This window comes from Lichenostomus cassidix, chromosome 4 (assembly GCF_008360975.1).
Source record: "Lichenostomus cassidix isolate B80296 chromosome 4, HeHo_3.0, whole genome shotgun sequence".
Lineage (NCBI taxonomy): Eukaryota > Metazoa > Chordata > Aves > Passeriformes > Meliphagidae > Lichenostomus > Lichenostomus cassidix.
Genome location: NC_139484.1, coordinates 7,320,390 through 7,340,790, shown reverse-complemented (window position 1 = coordinate 7,340,790; position 20,401 = coordinate 7,320,390). Strand labels below are relative to the sequence as shown.

At 42.6% G+C, this 20,401-nt stretch overlaps 1 protein-coding gene across 6 annotated transcripts in view; it reads right to left on the bottom strand.

Moving 5' to 3' along the window:
- Positions 1 to 20,401, bottom strand: part of ANKRD17 (ankyrin repeat domain 17) — a 70,536-nt gene that overhangs the window by 29,729 nt on the left and 20,406 nt on the right. For all 6 annotated transcript variants that reach the window (XM_085057715.1, XM_085057709.1, XM_085057710.1 and 3 more), the window contains exons 2-7: positions 4,984 to 5,134; positions 4,253 to 4,409; positions 2,785 to 2,932; positions 2,370 to 2,517; positions 1,044 to 1,277; positions 107 to 201 (exon numbers count right to left, since the gene is read on the bottom strand). In XM_085057715.1, the coding sequence (XP_084913841.1) occupies positions 107 to 201; positions 1,044 to 1,277; positions 2,370 to 2,517; positions 2,785 to 2,932; positions 4,253 to 4,409; positions 4,984 to 5,134 (933 nt within the window). The remainder of the gene's footprint in view (positions 1 to 106; positions 202 to 1,043; positions 1,278 to 2,369; positions 2,518 to 2,784; positions 2,933 to 4,252; positions 4,410 to 4,983; positions 5,135 to 20,401) is intronic.

Here is a 20,401-nt window from a genome sequence, read left to right as displayed (position 1 = left end):
ACAGCTAGATTCTGTACCCAAAGGAGACTAAAAGGAATCACTTTCTCAATCTTCAGGAACAAAAGAGAGCCCATACACCTCACTGCTCAAGCTGTACATCTCTTACCATGCAAGCCTCCATGAGAGCAGTGTGCATTTCATCTGTCTTGTGCTCCTGGTCTGCACCAGCTTCCAGCAGAAACCTCACCATTTCCAGATGGCCTGTGTGGAGAAAATAGTTAAAAAGAGAGAAACTGCTTGAGAAAGTGCATTTCACAACTCACAGAAAGGATTTAAAGTACATAACGACACATTATAATGTTACAACATAAAAAATACACTCTGGAAGGGTATGCATATATCTCTACCATCTATGTGCACAGCAGCTTATCAGTGTCACTGATAAAAAATATAAATTAAAGACTAAGACCAACCTCTATACAGGTGCCACACAAGTACCTCTGCTACCAACATCAACTACTCCATGATGGCAAGGGCCTAATAAGACATGTCCTAATTCACTGTAACAGCCGCTGCTGGGCTGTAGGAACGTATTTTACCTCTTAATTTAACACCTTCATCCCTTCCTTGGGTGCTGCAAGTTGGCTGCCTAATGCTCTAAAGGAGGCTGAGCTGCCCTCAGTGCTGACACCTAAAAGGCAAGGTCCTAAATTTTGCATGATTCTCAAGTGCGAAGTCCTTTAAAACGAAATAATTTCTGTACTTAAGCAGAGGTACCTTGTATAATACAGCTGTAATACAGAAAGTTTAGCTTACTTATTCTGTGATATAACATATTAGTTCCTTGCCTCTTGATTTGTTGAACAGAACACCTTGTAAAGCATCGTAATTCAGACCAAGGGTTTAGATCTTGATAGTTAGACTGCACACAGATCATTTTACACATGGCACACACGTGCTGTATGATACCACAGCCAGAATAAGAGTATCAGAGTGTCTATTCACAGCCTTTAAATTCCCCTGGTCATGGGCAGCAAGGCTGAACAAATCCATGTTCGAAGCAACTTTTCACCCCTGTCACTTTTCCACACTTGTTACAGCACCTTTGTAGCAAGCCAGCGTCAGCGCGCTCTCCTTGAATTCATTGGAATGCGTATTGATGCCCGCTCCATTCTCCAACAGCACCCTGGCCACCTCCACGTGGCCTGCGCTCCCGGCTTCCATCAGCGGCGTGTGACCGTTCTCGTTGTGGTCCTCAATGCTCGCGCCCGACTCCAGCAGCACCTTCACAACATCCACATAGCCCCCGGCACAGGCGTAGGTCAGGGCTGTGTTGCCTACAGCCAGGGAAAAGAAGGGTTGGAAATGGAATGGGATGGTGTTTCTACACCTAGAACTTCACTTGTTGTTCCATTCCATCCCTTTTACCTGGATGGAACAGGGTTTTCCAGGCTACAGATGAAGAACTACAAGGAGGGGAAATACATAATGGCACTAAGCAGCTCGGTGCTGACAGACTGAGGATCTCCCTGTGCCTGTACTCACGCACCTCTCTTCCCATTTCTAGCCCAGCTTCTGTCACAAAACCCCACCAGTTTTCCTGTTAATCAGCAGGGACACACAATGCTCTAAGAATGAAAGCTCAAAACCAGGAGCAGAATGAACTGCTGCTTCTCAGTCAAGTCTTTAACACCTCAAAGGAACTGGCTGCAAAATGCTCATTGTCTTTATGAGATGAAAATAACTTCAACGGAAAAAAACCAAAAACGTGGATCTGCACACAGCAGACAAAGAATCTGCCTTTACGAAAGACACCTTGAAAATGTTAAAGGTCAAGGCAGCATTGCTCCTGAGAGAACTACTTCACTGAAAAAGATATAAAAAAATAAATAAGGCGTCTTCTGGTCACCCCCCTCCTCCTCACTCAGGGTCAGCTCTCCATCCATCAATTACTGCTGACTACACACCAGCTCTCCACTTCCAGGCTACAAAAACCTAAAAGATTTCCCAATTTGGTCACTTCTACACACAAATGCCTAGCAAATTACCATGGAAATGGGGCGGGGGGGGGCATCTTCTCATGTTTCCTGATTGCCCCTTGGTTTCCTAGACCTGCCATCAAATAACTTTTCCAGGTATACACAAACTTACCAAACTGTGCTTAAAATGTGACAGCAAATGCTATGTACTCATGTTTTCAGTTTTCAGTCACTAACTGACCTTACCCACCCTTGTGTGTCCCCACAATATTTTATCTGCATCCAACAGTATTTCAGAGTTCATTTTAAAAAAAGAGAATTTAAATGGCAAAAACACAAGGAAGCATTCTGCCTTGCTGTGCTGAGAGCCATTCCTCCCAAACTTCCACGTCAAGTTCCCCACACTCCGCAAATCCCAGCTCTGCAGTCGTTCCCAACACCCTGCTTTACCTGTGGATGACTGTGCGTTCACATCAGCACCATGAGCTAGCAGCAGCTTGACAATTTTGACGTGCCCGCCGTTGGCAGCAGCCATGAGAGGTGTGATGTCTCCTTTGATTCCCCGGTCCTCCACATTGGCATGCATTGCCAGGAGAACCTGCCAAGAGAAGCGATCAACAGCACTGAAGTGACAAACGGTGCCTCTGCTGAGAAACACAGTGCTGCGTGAGAAACCCTTGCAGAAAATAAGCACCAAGAATGCATTAGCAACATTCAGTGTATGTGTGAGACACATTTGCCAGGGAACTGACATTTCCCACTTACACCCTTAACACCCCCTTCCAGGTGCACAAGATTGTAATGCACTGATTTAACACTTCTTTTTGTACAACACACACATAGTACAAACAGCCAGGAAACCAACCTGTGCAAGCTCATAATATCCTGCTGAGCAGGCCAAACAAAGGAGGCTTTCCCCTTCCTCTGTGTGCTCGTTCACACTCCGGCCTTCAATGAGCAACTTCCGCACAGCATTCACATCTCCTTCGGAACAAGCCTCGGCCAAGCTGCGGCTAACAAGGCAGAAAGCATTGAAAAGTGAAAATGGACTATGCCTGAACTCCAGCATGCCATGAGGATGCAGTCAGCAAAAAAGGAAACACAAGCTAAAAACGTGCCAACTGCTAATTAAAGAAGTGCCAGTTTTACACTTGAGGTTTCCCAGCTAACTTGGCTGAAAATTAAGTCATGTCCATATCCACTCCTGTTATTAATTTTTAACGTAAGTTTACAAGAGAAACACATGCAGGATATCCCAGAACCAGGGGACACAGAAATCACCTCTCAGTCTTAAGAAAACAGTTATAGTGCTGAACAAATAAAGTTAATTAAATTAAAACAAATCACCCACATCACTTTTCTCCTGTAACAAACGTAACCACTTCTCCTCTCTCCTGTGCTGAAAATACCAAGATCTTGTAACCAGACACAATTTTAATATACGGACAATCAGTTCTCAAATCTGCCTCTTCACCACATGTTGGCCTTTTTTTTTAAATTTCCAAGATCCTCTGTCCCTGTAACAACTTTGGCAACCATCGTCATTCCCAAGAAGAGGTGCTGGGGAGAAGAAGGGATGCACAGAGAATAGAAACAGACATAACCCAAAATTATGCTGCTCTTCGTGTGTCCTGTTCTCATAGCAAGATATGTTCCTTTGGAGTTACTCTGTGTAGAAGGAACAAACTTCCAACTAGCACAGCAGCACCTGATTGTTCCTACTAACACTGTTTCCACTGTACTGAAGCTTAATCACAGCCTGGAAGGAAACCTTCTTCTTCTTTACCTCCTCAATACCCCAGTAAGACAAAATCCCACAGATAAAGCCACAAAATCCAGTAAAAGAGCAGCAACTCCCTGGCTGAGGCTCTATCCAGGTCCTGTGCAACACTGACCACCATGCAGCTCCAGTCCCTCATGGCTGTTTCCCCATCTCAATTATAAAGACACTCTGAAATTGCCTAGAAGACTTTTTTTTTAATCCCAAATCTCGTTTCATGCTATCACTGAATGACCCATTTTGGGATTTGCAACTCTTTGGAACAGTTCTAAGGCCCATACTACTGAAGAGTTTAGAAATGTTTCTATAGTTGGTCACGATGAACTCCTTGAAGTGTCATTCCTGAATTCTAAGCAGTATTAATTGCTTCACTCTCCGCTGCCAGACCTGCCAGTCCACAAATATTTAAACAGAAGAAGCACAGGTGATAACTTGGCACCAATTCCACTTGAGTAAGAGTTTCATCATCCCATAAGCACAAGTGATAGAACAAGAAAAGCTGCTTCTAAAAGTAGCAAAGGGCTGAAAACCTCCAGGATAAAAGTTGGCTTACTTGTCCGTCTGCCCTGCATTCGCTGTGCTCTCCGCTCTCATCCGGGTCAGCGCAGCGGCAGCTTCATCCAACGCGCAGCTGACCGAGGAGGTCAGCCTGCGGAGCACCTCGGGATCGGCAAAGGCTTTACCATCCGCTGTCGACAGCTTCCCTATTCCTTCCATTCCAATTCACAACCACGGGGACGGGTGGCAGGAAAGGAGAGAACAGACAAGTTGAAATTGAGCCTATGAGATCTGTCAGCAGAAGCATTCCAAGCACAATTCCAAAACTACAGGTTTAACTGTTTACAAGACTAATTTAAAAGCTTCACATGACTGAAACTGTCCAATCCACAGAAGGAATCAGCTTTTAACTGCTGAAACTACTTAATATAAGAAACTACTAAAGCTTTTCATAAAGCAACTGTTACAAAATAAAACCTATTTAGCAATTTAGTGTTTGACATAATGGCACAAGCCAAAGTCAGGCGGCAATTCTGACTCAGGCTTTTAGAACACCAACATTGGAGGGATGTGATTTGAAGCATCTTCACATGAAATTCTGATCTTCCAAACCTTGAAATAGACTAAATAGACTTTGTTCTCTTCCATGACACCCTTGCCAAGTCCACACCTCCACACATTTTGCAGCTGTATCATGGTCCCATGGATTAACCTTATGCAAGTGTTTCCAGTATGGACTCTTGTCAGGGCTTCGGGGTTAAACCTGTATGGGACACGAGGACTTACCTGCAGCTTCAAGTAAAGCTTCTAATCTTGCCTGGGTTTCGGGATCTACTGTTCTCATGTCAGCACCATCAGCAGTACTTAACAGCAATTTAGAAGCTGTTTCCAACATAGGGTTTTCGAGATCATCCTGATCCAAGATAAATGATTCCACCTGAAAAGTAACAGACCTGGTTTAAGAGTGATATAACTGACAAAAATAGACTTAACACACAAAAAACCCTACAGCTGCAGTTATTATTTAAGCATTTTATTTTTAACTCCTTTGCTGGCCTCAGGTATCTCACTTCATGTCTGATGTCTCCTAATCCAACATCCAAAGAAAACAAACAAAGGGACAAGCAATACCTTCCACATAATATCAACTCCACAGAGTCGGAGTCTGTCACAGAATTCGTGTCACAGAATCTCTCTCAAGAAAGCATTTATTTAAAACTTTATCGATAGAATATGCCACTGTGCATCTGCCTTCTTTAGAAAACAGATGCTGAGTTGTCTGAGTTCTTCTGTAGACCCTACTTTCCTGTGCTGTCCATTTGTTTTTGCTGTGAAATATGTAGAAATCAAGGAAGAGATGAGTGTACTGGAGAGGAAAGCCCCTAATACCCATTTGTGTTATCCTGCCTGCTAGAGGATGACTGGGGCATGTAGTTTAGAGAAGACACTTCTCTGAGAGTTCCATGAACTCACTCCACAGCTGGTGAACTAGTCACCACAACAATTATCAAATTATAAAGACCAAGTTATACATCCCCCTACAAAGCTCAACACCTTCCAAAATTCCTAGTTTCAAAACCCAAATCCCAATCCCAATCCCAAATCAGAATCAATTTAAATGTTAGTCTGCCCAACAGAGCAACTACATGGGCCAGCCACCCCTACAACGATTAAAAACTTCAGTCACCTCTGGATAAAAGCAGACACTGTCTGTATATACTTCCACATGGAATATTCCTCATTGAGACAGAAAATCATTTTATTCTTAAGTTTCATTTGTGTCTCCAAAGTTTCAAAGCAGTCCCATGAGCATCACAAGTTCAGATTCCTGCAGATAAATTCCCCAAGAATCCATCTATGTGGGCAGATAAACCAGAAGAGTGACCAGCTCAGCTAAGGACTCCTGGAAGGTCCCTCCAGCCTCCCATCCATTCTTTTGTCACAAGCAGAGAGCTCACATGACTTTTACCTTCTGCCATCTGTCTCCCACTCAACACTTCTAGGACACATTCAGCTTTAACCTAAATGCCTTGTTTGCTAAGGAAGGCAGGCTGAGAACTACTTCCCAGATTTCTTCATTTTCTCCCTTCAACACCATCACTGAGAAACAAAACCTCGGGTCAGCTCTTGGCAATACACAAGGGCACCTCCAAAGCCTCCCTCTGCTCTTTTGCAGCCTCTCTGCCCTCCTCCTCCCCATCTGGGAAGATCAAGCTGAAGGGGAGGACTTCCACATCAAAGTGGCTCTGATGCCAACAGCAGAACAGTCCAGCAGCACTGCCTGTCGCTCCTCAGCAGTGTTTTACCCAAGTGACATTCACAGGCTGCTCTGTCCAGTTTGGCAAACTGGTGAAGGCAACTCCTAGTTTCCTCTGCAGTCCCAAGGAACGATCTACTCCTGCCTTGCCAGGGTCCTTTGCCCATCACTGCTCTCTGCACCTACAACACTATTTTAGGCCTGTTTGGTTCATCTGAGGACTTGCCATTTGTCTTCTTCCAGAGGACAGCCTGCTGCGGCAAGACAGAGGAACCGCTGCGCTGCTCAGGAGCCAAGCGACAGATTTCACCACTGGAAAGGCAAGCTCCGGAGCCGTTGGAAGGATTCTTGGCTCACCCCACTCATGCAAAATCCCAACTGCTCAGACTAACTGAAAAAATCTCCTCCAAGTGAAATAATGAACAGCTGGTCGTGGTTCTTCCTAACACTATGAAATATTTGCTAAAAAAGAAGACAAAATAGGAAAACTACTCTCCCCCACACATATCCTCTCCCCAAAATTAGGTCTTTTATGCAGTTTAAGTTTCAAATGGAAAAATTTCCCATCTTACTTCCAACTAAGAATATGTGCACGGTGTGATTAAACAACCCAAGGAGAACAGGGAGAAGCAGAAACCCACCCACAAACAACACAGCACCGAGACACCCACGAGGGACCAGGAGAAAACATCCTTGCAATGAAGTTTTGGGAATGTTTGTATTATATGCTGTCACTGAAAATATTTCAGAACAATATCAAGAAATTAACTTATTGGAAAAACGCTTTAGACTATATTTTAATATTAAATACAGATTAAAAATCTTTTTGATTGCAAGGTAGAAGATAACCACCTTCAACTTGCAGCTTGCAGAACTTCTCATCTCCACTGGAGTTTCAAAATTGTTATTTTCATTCAGAATTTCATTAGATTTACAGTCTTGTCTTTTCAGCTTTTCAACACACCAAATATCATACAGGGATAGTGATAAAGGCATGGTATTTCAAAGCTGGGAATAAAACCGTATTTTGGTAGAAGGGAAAACTCTACTTCTGTTTCTCAGAAAATCCTGCCTTCTCCACAGAAGCCTCAAATGAAGAGTAAGCATTTCCATGTTCCAGGTCAAGTAAACAGACATTTCCTTTAAAGGGCTTCAGATGTATTTTATTTCCCTTAACTGAAAGAAGTATAGAATAGCATACAAATGCTCCACCTTATATATGAGAATATTTCATCTGCATTCTCCATCAGTATTCCTCCAGACAAATACTCTGACATAACCCAATTATTTAGACAGGCCCCAACATAAGCCCTTTTACAAGACTTCTCCTACTCTCTCATCCTGCAGTAAAAGTCTCTGTCCTTGCCTAAGTTTCCTTTGCTCAAAATAATTTTTAGTGTATTTGATGCTTCTGCTGTCAAAAAGAAGCCAGGAGAACAAAATTCCCAAGTTCTGGCTGCTCTCAAACAGGACTCATGTCTGCACACCCTCAAGATAGCCCTGTAAGATGTCAGTAATTTTGTGTTTTGACTGCCACACAGCAAATACTGAACATGCATTTTAACCAATGCCAGGTTAAAGGACAGGAAGACAAAGCACACCTGAGCTGCCCTAACTGGCGTGGCTCTTGCCACCACATGATGCTGAATCAGAGACAGAATTCAGCTCTTGATGGTGACTCTGACTGCATCCATCTCTCTCCATCCAGCCACCCACACATAAAACTGCCATCAGCACAGATCCCACCCTGCACCCAAGTCTATACATAAGCCTCCACATCATCTCCCAGAGATGTAAACTAAGGTCAAAGAATCAACTTCCTCTGAGAGCTTCCCTCGCAATAAGAACACACAACAAAAAAACAAGTAACTATACAGACATAAAAAAACCCCAAAACAAACAAAGAAAAACCACAGAAACAAGACTCAAGCATTAAGGACTTGAAGAAAAACTTCCTTTTTTTAAGGAAGGCAAGTTCCTTAAATACCAAAATGAGTATACAAAGCCTAAATTAGCATCACAAGCTTAAAACTACAGCAACTTTAACCTTTCTCCCAGCCGAGGAACCTATCATCAGTGCCATTACCTGAGAGTTTTAGAATGACCTAAACTTTGTAAGAATAAAATCAACTCTTAAAAACTTGCTTTATGAATAAGGCAGAAAAGACTTGGTTTCCAGCACCCACCACCCTCACTGCAGATGTCACAAGCCCATTATTTATCCATCTCATCAGTGCATGGCTCTGCTCATTTACAGAGCATCTCTAGCATTTGGTAATCACTGATTTACAGTTTTCCTAAATGACACTTTTGCTACAAGGACAACCCAGAAGCATTAAGAAAAGGCTGTAAAAATAATTTTCTCCTTCCTATCTCAGGTTACCCTGCATGATTCCACAAGCTTATTTTGCTGATCCCATTTGCTTCTCCTTCAGACCGTCCTGCATGCACCCAGTGTTGATGTGCTCCTGCTTTCCAGCATTTAGCAAGAGCAAGCATTCTGTATAAACTACAAAAGCTAAAATCATGTCTGTAATGTGCCATGTGGAGGCAGAACAGTACCAAGTTCTTTAAATGGTACATTTGGGCACTCAAGTGTCATTAACCAGGCCAAACACTTGATCAGAAGAACCTGAATGGCACCTTTGGCCAAATATCCACAGACATCTCCCTAAAAATAACAGGAGTTCTGAGCTGGAATTGAGCTATTTATAATAAAGAAGACGACAATATAGTATTTCCTTATCCCAATGACATGCTCAAAACATTAGTAAAGAGTTCTTGAAGCAGTACCAAGGAAGCAGTGCACTGCAGAGAAGTGTCTGGCAGCCAGGCTGCACACAGCAGCTCTCCACGGCTGTGAAATAGCAAGTCAGGCTCATTAACATAACAGGATTCATTTTTTAAGCTTCAGTGTTTTTAAGCACCATAATATAACACAGCAGCATCTGAAACTGGATTTGGATGAACCACACTAGCTCAGACAAGTATTAAAAGACAAAAAAAATCCCACCTTTCATGAAAAAAAGTTTTCTCTTAAGATTTTTTTTGGGGGCTGGCCCCTATTTTCCAGTCTTACAATCCAGCACAACTTCGTGTTTCAGGTTTTCTCAGATGAGACCCATGACTTTTGCCTTATATTAGGCACTGAACAAAATTTAGAATTTGTAGTATTTTTAACTTGGCATTTGGGCCTTTGGTGTTTGACACCCAGAGGGTGCCAAACGGATCCTATGAGGACCAGAGCAAAGCCTTTCCCAAGAAACTTAAGGACAAGGAACAGCCAGTGGCTCTTCCCAGATAGCAAACTACACCCCTTAAAATAAACCTTACCTGACACTCCTTTTGGATCAGTTCTTTATCAGGCACTTACTGCCAATTAGCAAGTGCTCTAACAGTTGATTTTTCTCAGCTCCAAAATTTTTGGAGAGTAGCAAAAGTTTTCTAAAGACATCATTAAATGTACTAAGAATTTTCAAGCCCATCTAGTGTTGCAAAGCCACCTTCAGACCAAAACCACAGTCATGACCAGGTCAGTTAATAACCTTTAGTCCTACTACACTGATTTCAGCCCCACTTCCTTGTTAGAAGAGCAAGAAAGCTTCAGATTCTTTCCTTACACAGCTAAAAATTACTTCCTTACAGTGAGCAGTTTTAATCCTGATTTCCATGAGGAACTCGTCATGCCTGACCTACAGCCACACCGCTTTCCTGGTGCTCTAGCAAATCCTGTCCAAGATAATCTCAGCTTTCTCTCCAGGACAATTTTAGCTCTCACACCTCCAAGACACTGCACTGAAAATCAATTAATCAATTAATCAATCTATCAATCTATCTACATTTCATACATTACTGAGCATTTCTTGACAGCATATTTTCTACTGCTCACTTCAGGAATACACTTGGAGTTTGTTTCACACAGAAATAGCAAGGCTTATACTATTACCTTGTAAGTGGAACACACAAGAGGAAATAAACCCCCATTCCCACTGCAAGAACAAAGTCCAGCTCTGACTAATAACTAGCTAAGTTCACTTTGCAAGACGCTGCTAGGTCTTTTTCATGCCTTCTATCTAACCATTTGATGCACATCAAGGGATTCATGAGGGATTCAAAAGTGAATCAAAACAAAGCAATGATACACTTGAAATGTGGCAAACTGGGCCAAATATTTCATGCACCATTTTTAAACTTTACACAGCATTTAAACAGGCAACCCAAACCCCCTGCAAATAACAAGGTATAATATCCCATACTACAGCAAGAATTTAATGTCTGCTCTCCCTCGCCCTGCTACCTTTTAGCCTTCACAATATGACCTCTGATGCTTTCAAAATACATGAGTCCATCTCAGTTTCAGGGCAGCTTACTGGAAAAAAATACTCTGATCTGAAACAGCAAGACAGAGAAATTAATTTACATGTCTTCAAATACAACAGTGGGAACGGATTTTGACTGTCACAAACTAACTATTGAGGCAAAGAATACAGTTCTGCCTTTTCACCTACATGTTATCAGGTGAAACTACAACTTCACTAACACAGGTTTCAAGGCATTTTAAGACGCACATCTTCACAGCATTAATAATGCATTATAGAAAAAATTCCATCCAAGGCTTTACTGAAGCCAAGGCTCCAGCAGTGCCTGTCATTTCTGTGGGTCATACCACCACCAACACCCAACCTGGATGACATAGCCCTGAAGTGAAAGTGATGGTTTCCTGGCTCCTTATACAAGACACCATTTTCTTTAGATAAAGATCAGCTGCCTGGTCACTGCAAGGGAAAGCAGACATGGAAGCCAAGCGCAGCAGATGACCACTCCATTTCAGCCTTGCATATTTTGTGGGTTCTCCTCAAATCCATTTTCTGAGAGGAACAAGCAGTGTGATTCTCACTTGCCCTATCCTGCTACTACAGCAGCACTGTCACCACAGACACTGTCTGACAGCACCACCTCTTCCCTGTACAGTGAGGATTGCTCCCACTTACGGGGGATACACAATCAGATCCATTGTCTTCCCAACATGCACTGACCCTCCCCAACCAAAATGCCTCGTTCAGCAGAAATCTGAAGAAGTCTGGCAGCTGGAACATCTCAACAGTATCTTCTTTCATTTTATTCCTTTAACTATATACTCCATTTCTCTTGCTACTGCTAAAAAAACCGAAAAGGGGAGAGGGGGAGGGAGGTGAGGAGTAACGCGCTGCTGAAATGGCATAACACAGTCCCCACGACTGGCACCAGCCGAGCCTCTGCTGCAGGGACACCTGCATTAGGACTGCAGTGTGCTTCTGATGACGAGACAGGTGCTGAGGTATTCACAGGAAAATTCCCTCCTCTCCTCCGCACGCTGCATTCCCAGCAGCATACACAGCAATAAAACAGAGAGGCAGGCATGCTGAAAGCTGTAGCTATGAGAAGGTTGTGAAACTACAAGGAATAATATTCTTTTTCCATTTCAAACCCTCATTCTAAGCGCTTGGCACTTCCACAAGAAGCAAATTCATGCATTAACTGGTATTCAGCTGCAACCGTTCATGCGAGAAAAATTTCATGCCAATGTAAAAATAACAACACCTCGTCTCGCTATCATTTTAAGTTCCCTGCCCCAATTTCACATTTATGTGGGGGGAAAAAATACACATCTTAGTCTCTGACATGAATAACAAGATATAAAAATCACAGTTTAAAAAAAACATTGAAACACATACTATTGCCTCTGAAAGCTGAGCTTCAGACAACACTGTTACATCAACAATATAAAGCTGCCACATTTTCAATCCAAGCCCCTAACACAAAATTGCACCTTCCCTCTCCTCCCAACCCTCCCCCAAACTGAACTTTTGACAGAAACCTCTTCTTTTGGAGTAGGCTGGGAAAGAACTGACCACAGAAGCAAAGCTTTGACAGTGTACATCACCAGAGATGTGGTGGTCTACATAAGAGCCACAGACAAACACTAACACCCGTAATAAACGTTGTTCCCATGATGTTGCAGAACCAAAATGGAAATCACCCCCTGCAAAACACCCCTGACAACTGAGGGATACAAAAGGGACAGCTTGAGCCTATGCAGGCAGTTTTTGCTGCCCTTAGCAAGTCACCTGTCACGTATTGCCCACTATTATGTCTATTTAGCAGAGACAAAGCAAAGGCAGCCACATAACGATGAAGGAGGAGATGATGCCACTGGGTTTCCCAGAATCACCCTCTTCCCTTGTTGCCAAAGTCCCCAAATGTGAAACCTGAACAACTGCAGCCCACTAAGACTCTCCCTCAAGTACCCGAGGTAAGCATCACCTAAGCTACTTAACAAATTACTTACAGGGCCACTCAAACCAGAGCCACCTCACCACAGCTGTGAAAAGCTTAGAGGGGTTACATTCGCTCTGACCCCCCAGACTGTGCCACAGGCTCAGTAACAACAGCTACAGGAATGGCATTTTAGAGTTTTCCTGAAGGACAGCTCAAGGACTCTAAGCCTACTTGGATAAGCACTTCCCGAGGACCATCACCACAGACTCAGACAGACCCTTAAACATGACATGTCCAGCTTGGATGGATCCAGTAGTGAGAACAATTGAATGCAAAGAACACAAATAGTACAGAATAATGTAGCTCTGCAGCAGTTGCTATATGAAGTCTTTCAACTTCGTCAATTCAATAGGTAAAAACTAGGAAGTACCCTTAAGCATGACACTGCTCTTAACACAAGATTTTAGCCATCTACCTGAAACACACTTTATTCACAGCAACACCAGCAATCTTCAGTGTGTGCACCGCTGAGAAATGACTGAGGAGTCCTGCTGTGCACTGTTACATCCTATTCCTCACTGCCCTACTTTCAACGGACTAATTATTCTCTTAAGCCTTGTTTAAGGAAGGTGAGCTCCCAAGACAGAGAAAATCCTTCTCTAACAGTCGGTCACATTCCTGTTCCACTGGACTCACCTTTTGCCTTGACTGCCCAAGGATACATTTGACTAATTTTCAATACAAGACACTTCTAAGCATGCCATGAAGTACCTTGGTACACTGACAGATCCACAGCAACTGACCTGGATTCTTGAAGCACCTTCCTTTAAAATGATACCTATGGAAAAGGTGAAGACCTAAAAGAAACCCCAAAACCCTAAGCTGTTAAGAACACAAATGCATTGTTTCAGTGCTATCTCTACATGCCAATGATAATTTATCATCTTTATCACCGATTAACTTCGGGGGGCTTGTCTACACATTTGTTGCCTGCAGAGTCTTCAAGGAGAAGTACCTTGAGCTTTCTACTCACAGATCAATAAGCAGCCCTTTCTATGTCACTCTCAGACCTCACTGCAACAGACCAAGATCCTTCACTAATCCTTTGAGAAGGGAGTTTAGAGCAGCTTTGCAATTTAGAGTAACTAAAGGTGAACCAACTTCTCACAAACACTTTTTCTGGAGTATTTTTCCCCTATTCCATTTCCCTGGCCTCATGCACTGTGTCCAAGTTTCAGCTCAGAACTGTGCACACCCATCCATTTCCAGCTGAAACAAGTTGTTTTTTTAAGGACTGCAGCTCAGCGCAGCTGAACAATGGAAACACGACATCCGAACTTGTAAGTGGACAAAGCCAGCAGCAACAAAGCTCTGGGCAGACCGAGCTGTGAGGCCTTGACTTCACCCAGATTTCCTAACAGCAGAGCTGAAGTGTGTCCATGCAGGAGCAGCCCTCTCCCGTCTGAGCACATCATCATTTCTTGCAGTGCAGCCAGGCCTCGGATCAAAGCAGCTCCTCTAGAGCCCATGCCAAGGAAGCTGCTGAACTCAGCAACCATGCATATCCAGAGGAAAAAGAGGACAGGCATTTATAGCTCATCATGTCAGTCACAGGCAAGACCACCCTCCTACCCCTCAATCAGAATCATCTATATCCACTCAAAACAAATTTCCCGAAAGGAAGCCTCTGCATGGCGTGTTTTCCCTGACACAGCATGCTCCATTTTAAAAGTTGAGACAAGCCATGGACTTTTCCAGTCTTCACCAAGAAATGTTCTAAATTTTTACACTGAAGGTGCCAGAAAGCATTTCTCAGCCAACACAGACTTTCAGCAACCAGCCTAGTCAGCTTGGCTGCATTCCTCCTGCATCCGCAAGCGACTACAACAGTGGTACAGCAGCTACAATTCCCCTAAGGAGCTTACTCCTGCTTCCTAACTGTTGTCAAATGATTTATTTCTGTCTGTTTCCCAATTCTGATCCTAAAGTCAAACTCATCCCCAAAACAGAGGGCAGCTCACATGCTCATATACACCATAAAGCTTCCAAACAGAAGACAGACCTCCATTCCATGGAAATTTGACATGCAGACAAGCTATCAAGTCAGCAGTATTTCACTTCAACAGTATCAGAAGGCAAGTAAGTAATCCATGTTGGTCCATATATTTTCACCCCCACACACAGATATCGAGATATATAGATTGGTCAGATCACAGGACAAGAGAAACAATGGGAGCAGAAATAAGGGATTCAATACATTGTATGATGAAGTTATTCTGATTCGTAATGCCCTCTTTTGTGGATTCAAACACCTCATCTTCCCATCTCTAAGAAACTCCTTGCCCTCCTCAACCCCTCCAAGGTAGTAGCTCTGTTTTCTCCTGGGATGAGGCCCTCCTTACAGCGTTTGTAGAAACCCACCACTAGCACCCACCCAACAGGACCAGCTGTCCTCGGCTCTGCAGTGATGATCAATCCCAGGCATTCCTATCATGGGAAAAAGTGCCTGCAACATCACAGTTCCATGAAAACATGATCAATCTTTGTGAATCCAACACACACTTTTTAAAAAGCTCTGCATCACACCAATTTACTACTAAAATTGGATCTGGGATGCACACAAACCTGTTGCTTAGGAGAATTCCCCTTCCCAACCACAAAGCTGTCCCATTACCAACAAAACTAAGAAAAAAAATGATTTCCCTGCTTCATGGACAAGTTAAATTTTATTTCTGTAGTAGCACTTTGAATACTTTGTCATGCCCAAAAACCACCTGGAGAGCTTTCTTTAGAACAGCTGAGGCTTTTACCCAACACTGTGGTGTCTCAAAGCTTTGACAACCCCTGTACGACACCAGGTTAACATCATGCAAGAAGCAAAGACACCCGCTTTTTCTCAGCCACCTAAAGGATGATACACCAACCCCAGGGCAACAAAAGGGCATCTTGCAGTACAAACACAGGGAGTTGATGAAGTGCAGGAAAAGAACTGTGGCAAAAAATACTCTCATACAACACACTCCCAAGCCCTGTCTGTCCCCTCCAAGGCAGCAGACTGTCTCCTTGCCTGTGCTCAGGAAAATGAAGATTTACTTGGGAGAAAAAGACATGTCAGTGGCAGACATCCATCTCTCCCGGCACTGCAAGGAAGAAAAGCTGTTCTCCTCCCACTCCAGTCTGCCTGTTTTGCCCACTATGTATAACTCACACTCCCTCTAGAACTGTGTTTCTCTTCTACAAGACAACACTGGGGATTAAAAGCCTTGGGGGAAAAAAAAAAAACACTGAAGGCACACCTAAGCAGCATATTTCTTCCTCCTTGCTCCTGCGAAAAGGAAATCCTCTCAGATTCTCAATTCTGATCACTCTTGCACACACTCTGCCATGTGCATTTCAGGCAGCAGGTCCACAGCCACCCGTAGGACACACAAATTTATTCAATCATTCACTGTGGCCACGGAGCATAAAACGCAGTGAGCAAGCGGCCTGAACTGCACAGCACCAGCTGGGCTTGAAACAGAAATAGTTCTAAGCTGCCCACATGTTTTCTTACACAAATTTGGCAGGCAATCTTTCCCTTCTGTAAGTAGTTTTGGTCAGCTGCTCTTCACAACAGCAAGCAAGTGCTCTGCACTGAAGGATGAGGCAGCAGAAGGGAAGGAGGACATGTGGAGGAGGGACAGGATGAACACACAAACAGCTACTCTGTTCTAGTCCAACTCAGAATTCCCTTTGGCATGAATGAAACACTGACGTGTGCATGGGCTCCTTCACAGCAATACAGCATCTACTGGTGAGCAGATATGTTAAAAAAAAAAAAAAGAAAAAAAAGGCAGGAATGTGAGGACAAATTTTTTCATCAAGCAATGCCACATGTAGCTTGACTTAGTCAGAGCTTTCCCTTCCCATCACCAAAGCAATTAAGAGCACCAGTTCACTGAAAGGACACCTATGAGAGGACTCCATCCCCTTCTCATGGTCTTAATGCAAAACACAATTCCAAGGTCTGAAAAAACCAAAGAAATGTGGTTTATTTGCCCAACAACTCATCTTCCTTGACACCAGGATCCTTTACTCAAGCCATGCAACACTAAGTGACTGATGGACAGGAGGTGTGCACAGTAATGCACATTAGAAACAAAAAATACAATACAACATGGGGAAAATTATTGTTACTAGAAGGACAGAATTTTCAACTATTTCTCTAATAATTAAAAAAGACATTTTAGACATGTGCATTTTGATTCCAGCCCCCCAAAGTTTAAGTGAAATTGTCAAACCATTTTAGTGTATGAAGGTTTAGCTAACATTTCCCTCGCCTTTACTTCCCAAGCCAGGAAACAGCAAAGACACCAGCAAAGCTGCTACTGCCTGAAATTCACCATCACAGCTGAACCTGGAGACTCAAGAATGACTCCATAAGGAAGTGCATATGAAGGAAAAGGAAGACAGGAAGATGGTTTTACCTTGCCTCCACAAGTTCTGCAGCCCACACCGAATTTAACCTACCAGGATCAGGGAGGGGATAGTAGAAACCAGAGGTCCTTAGAGGACATCTGCATTTCTTCATGTAATTATCTTGCTGAAGTAATTATTAATATCAAAAATTCCTGGTATCTCTCATCATGCAGCATAACCAAGTCCAAATATTATGCAGAGACATTAATAATGTTAACCAAAAATAGTTTGGGGAGATATGACTAGTTAGGTCAAGAGCTTTGAAATTACTTTGAGTTATTCCAGTTTAATTCATTTGTATTTATCCCTGTCCTATAAGGTTAAATGAAGAAATAGCTGTGCCACTGTCCCAAACCACCAACCACACTTACACAAAAACTGAGCTCAACAAAGGAGTGAAATGAACCAGCTGAATCATAATGCAGATTTCCTTTCCTTTTTTGGCATTTACAATGGAAGTATTTTTTTCAATGAAGGAATCAGTATGGCCTAGTTCACCAATCTTCTCTTACGATGAGAAGTGAAAGGATAAAGTTACAGCAGGAGACAGTTGGATTCAGTATCTGATTAGAATTCCTATTGTTACTGCCTGGGGAACCGAGAACAGAAGGAATTATTTCTAATAATTTCAACTCATTTGGTTAAAATTCTGACAAGCTTGACAGTCCCTGAATTCTTCCTTCAATACAAACTACTGTTAGGCATACCTAATAAATTAATTACATTTTTTTTTGCTCTATTTGGCACACCCAACTGAAAGCTGCAGCATATTGAAAGGATTTGAACAGTTTTTAACATATGGTAAATGAACAGGCTTGTGAAGGTAGTTAAAGCAATGCACAAGTATGACTAAATCCAAATATATCTATTTTTCCCATCTTATTAAAAAGAGGTTCTATTCACAAAAAAAAATATCCATGTTTAAGGGCAAAGACGGAAAGCTTAAGTGGAGTCCTTCCTTTTTGGTGTTTTCTTCCCATGTTAGATATAAAAATCATGTGCCAATTTCCTTCAAGTCACCACCACAATTTTTATTTCTACTCTCCCCTTAATGCTTCCAGTAACATCTGTTCCATGAAGATATTTAATCTTATTTATTCCATATTTACATGGCCATAAAGTGACAGAGAACCACTATTTATGCCAGCCAGCTCGCTGGATTTCCTTCTTGCAGGATTCTGATGCCAAGGCAGTGCAACAGGTTGTTTTGAGTGTGGGTTTCAGCTTTAGTGCATGTGACTTCCTATCAGTCAACACAGCCAGCAAATTCCAGCAAGGCAAAGATCTGAAAAAATTTCAGGCACATGCAGGAAAAAAGTAAGAAGCACCTTGGCCATGAAAACAACCTCTTAACACGTTTCTATGAACGTTGAAAGACAGGATGTATAAAGGGGTGGAAAAAAGAAAAAAACCTAAATAAATTCACCTGTCTGAAATGTCTCTCTCAATTCTCTGTTTTTGATTAAGGACTCAATTTGAACCAACAGCTTGAAAGACTGTTGGTCTGGGTCTGAAGAGACCTTCACTATTCAACTGATCCCATCTGCTAGTCAAGTCCTTCCTTAGGATTTCCCAGTTAGTAAGACACTCACTAGCAGACACTGAACCACTGAATGATATTGACCTTTTAAACAGCAGTTACTCAGTATGAAGTTAGTTACTTAGAGATTTCTCACACAATAATTGCATTTTCATATTACTGTTACTGAAAAAGATAAAGCAATAAAGCATAAATAACAAGAGTGGTTTCAAGTTATACCATTAAGTCTGTAACCTCTTTCTGCAAGTCAAGAAGAAACAACTTAAGACCCAGAGAAATTGTATATGCCAGATTTTCTGTCCCATTTGCCACACAAAAGAACCCAGAATCAGCTCTCTACTCAGCACAACAGTCTTAGCAAATCACCTGGAAGGAGGAAAGTACCAGAAATCCAAGATACAATTTGCTTTTCTAGGAAGATTCAACACGTGCTTGTTCCAAGCCCTTTGCCTCACATCACAGGAAAAACAGGCAGAGGAGGCAGTATGAGAAGGAGATTACCTCCAAGGAAGTGGAATCACCTTCCCATGGTTTGTTTGAAAGCACTAGACAATGATGCAGAATGAGCCCTTGGGAACCATCCAGACTTTATTGCAAGGAAGCTTTTTCCTGGTCCCGTGTGGGTGTCTCGGTGCTGCGTTGTTTCTGGGGGGATTGCTGCTTCTCCTCCTCATACTACAACCTTGGACACAGGAATATCAGCTTCCAACATTCATCTTCTGGGGCTGGGACTAGATGTGGTCCAGACTCAGTAATGGTGCCTCAGCGAAAGGGATACCACAGCAAGGCTCCAACTTACTTGAAAGTAATGCATACAGAGGCTGTCCCAACAACCTGTGAACAACTGCAACAACTCAGCTGGATTTCGAGCTGGACTTCAGGGGGAAGTGAGACTTGAATGGGACCCTGTGGGTCCCTTCCAACTCAGGATATTCTGTAATTGAAATCACCAGGAAATACTGGTGCACAGTAGTAGCCAACACAGACTTCATATGGGCAAATTCTTTTTAAAGACAGGAAAACAGGTAAAAAGTAAACCAGTTAAGATTACCAAGAGAAACTGTGAGAAAGAAAACAGGGAAAGGATTAGCCTGTTTGAGAGCTGGAACGTGGGAAGGCTACTAATGCCCCAACACTGCAATATAATGCTGATTTTAATCTTCAGACCAAGAGACTACAACGTTTATAAATATTAAAAAGACTGGGCCTGTTAAAAAAAAAAAGAGAAATTGCATTGCAGAGGCCTCCCTGATCTCTGAATGTGCACTGCAGACCCCACTCTGCTATTTAATGTTTGCTCTCCCTTCCACCAGTGTTTCATGGAGCACCTGTGTGCTCAAGCAGCGCAGTTTCTGCTCTGTGTAAATCTTGTGGTCACCACCTAAACTATGCTGTACTGTCCTCACTGTGGCTCAGTTAGACAATTTAAGATGTAACACCTGATCCTTTCATATCACCTCACCTCTTACCTGCACCACTGGCAACTACATAAAAAGAAACCAAGGTAGGATCTTGGACATGATTAAATTATCCCCATGGCTCCACTACATAATTAAATTAAAAAAACCCTTTTGCAGTCAGGAAATACTTCCAATATCATCACAGTGACAAAGAAAGCTTTTTTCACAGTCATTTTGAGTTTCAGTTCAAAGCAGGTGGAAGATATTTACCTTAAGCTAGAAAGCTGAAGG